Genomic DNA, 1263 nt, shown 5'->3' with positions numbered 1-1263 from the left:
GGGTGGGGTGGGGACCCTTCTCTTGGCACCAGCATCACTGGGATGGGTGGAAGCCCCTTGGCAAGGGGCACCCCACTTAGGGGACAGGGAGCAAAACCCCGAGTACTGCCCCTACCTACTCCTTGAAAACTAGATGGGGAGAAGAGGAGCTGCAACTGTCCGGTGCCCTTGTCCCTGTAGGACCTACCAAAACAGGGCAGGACAGAGGCACATCTGCCCAGGGGAGGGGGGTGCCGTGCCCATGAGTGGGTGGGGGTCTCAGCCTACCCAGGTGCGAGGGTCTCACGGCTACCTCGCAGGGATCAGCATCTCCGGCGGCATCGAGTCGAGGGCGCAGCCAGTGGTGAAGATTGAGAAGATCTTCCCTGGGGGAGCTGCCTTCCTCAGCGGCATCCTCAAGGTACAGGGGGACCTCAGGGGGACACAGCACACCCCAGGGGGTGGGCAGGCATCCAGATACCCCCATCCTGCGGTGCCGCTGGGTGCTGGCAACCCCCTGGCACCCCAAAAGCATCTGCACTTCATCCTGCTGCCTTCTCTTGCGGCGGCCAGGCCGGGCAGGAGCTGGTGTCAGTGGACGGGGAGAACCTGCAGAACGTCACCCACCAGCGGGCTGTGGACATCATCCGCCAGGCCTACCGCAACAAAGCCAAGGAGCCCATGGAGCTGGTGGTGCGGGTGGCCGGAGCCCCCCCGGAGTGACGTTGCATCCCCTCCTTCGAGGAGCCTTCCTGCACTCTGGAGGAGCTGGCTGGCTCATTCCTGCACTGAGCTGTGGCCGGTCTCAGCACAGCCAGAGGGCACAAGAGCTGGAGCTGCCCCATGGGCGTGGAGGAGCTGCCTGCAGCAGGACCCAAGGGGGGGGGGCACGTGGCCCCTGACGCCCCCTCCAGACACATGGACGCAGCCCTGAAAAAAACCACAGCCAGGGGCTTGTTTTTAATGGGCGTTTCCGGGTGGTACATGGGCGAGCCAGGCTCTGGGAACGGGACACAACCAAAATAAAGTACAAAAATCCGCCCCCCCCGGAGCTGGGGGCGACCAAGCCAGACCTGGGCACAGTCAGGCTTTTCCTTTGGTTTGACTCCCCTGGGTGCCCGGCTGGGCACCCCACCTCTCCCCACCCCAGGGGTGTCCCCGGGGTGTCCCCAGCTGGCACCCCTCTCCCCTGGCAGGCTGGGCATCACAGGGGCATGGGCCAGGCTTTTTTGCAGGGGGAGGGTGGGGGGTGGGGAACAGGGATGCAAGGGGCAAGGGCATGGG

At 64.8% G+C, this 1263-nt stretch overlaps 1 protein-coding gene across 1 annotated transcript; it reads left to right on the top strand.

Moving 5' to 3' along the window:
• Nucleotides 1-241: 241 nt before the first annotated feature.
• LOC103916309 (protein lin-7 homolog A-like) lies at nt 242-922 on the top strand. The gene is made up of 2 exons (XM_009323281.1): nt 242-400; nt 553-922. Exons 1-2 carry the CDS (start codon nt 242-244, stop codon nt 700-702), a joined length of 309 nt encoding a protein of 102 aa, XP_009321556.1. The 3' UTR covers nt 703-922.
• Nucleotides 923-1263: the final 341 nt, after the last annotated feature.

The sequence above is a fragment of the Pygoscelis adeliae genome, unplaced genomic scaffold (genome assembly GCF_000699105.1).
Source record: "Pygoscelis adeliae isolate BGI_AS28 unplaced genomic scaffold, ASM69910v1 Scaffold294, whole genome shotgun sequence".
Lineage (NCBI taxonomy): Eukaryota > Metazoa > Chordata > Aves > Sphenisciformes > Spheniscidae > Pygoscelis > Pygoscelis adeliae.
This window is presented reverse-complemented; position numbering and strand designations above follow the sequence as displayed.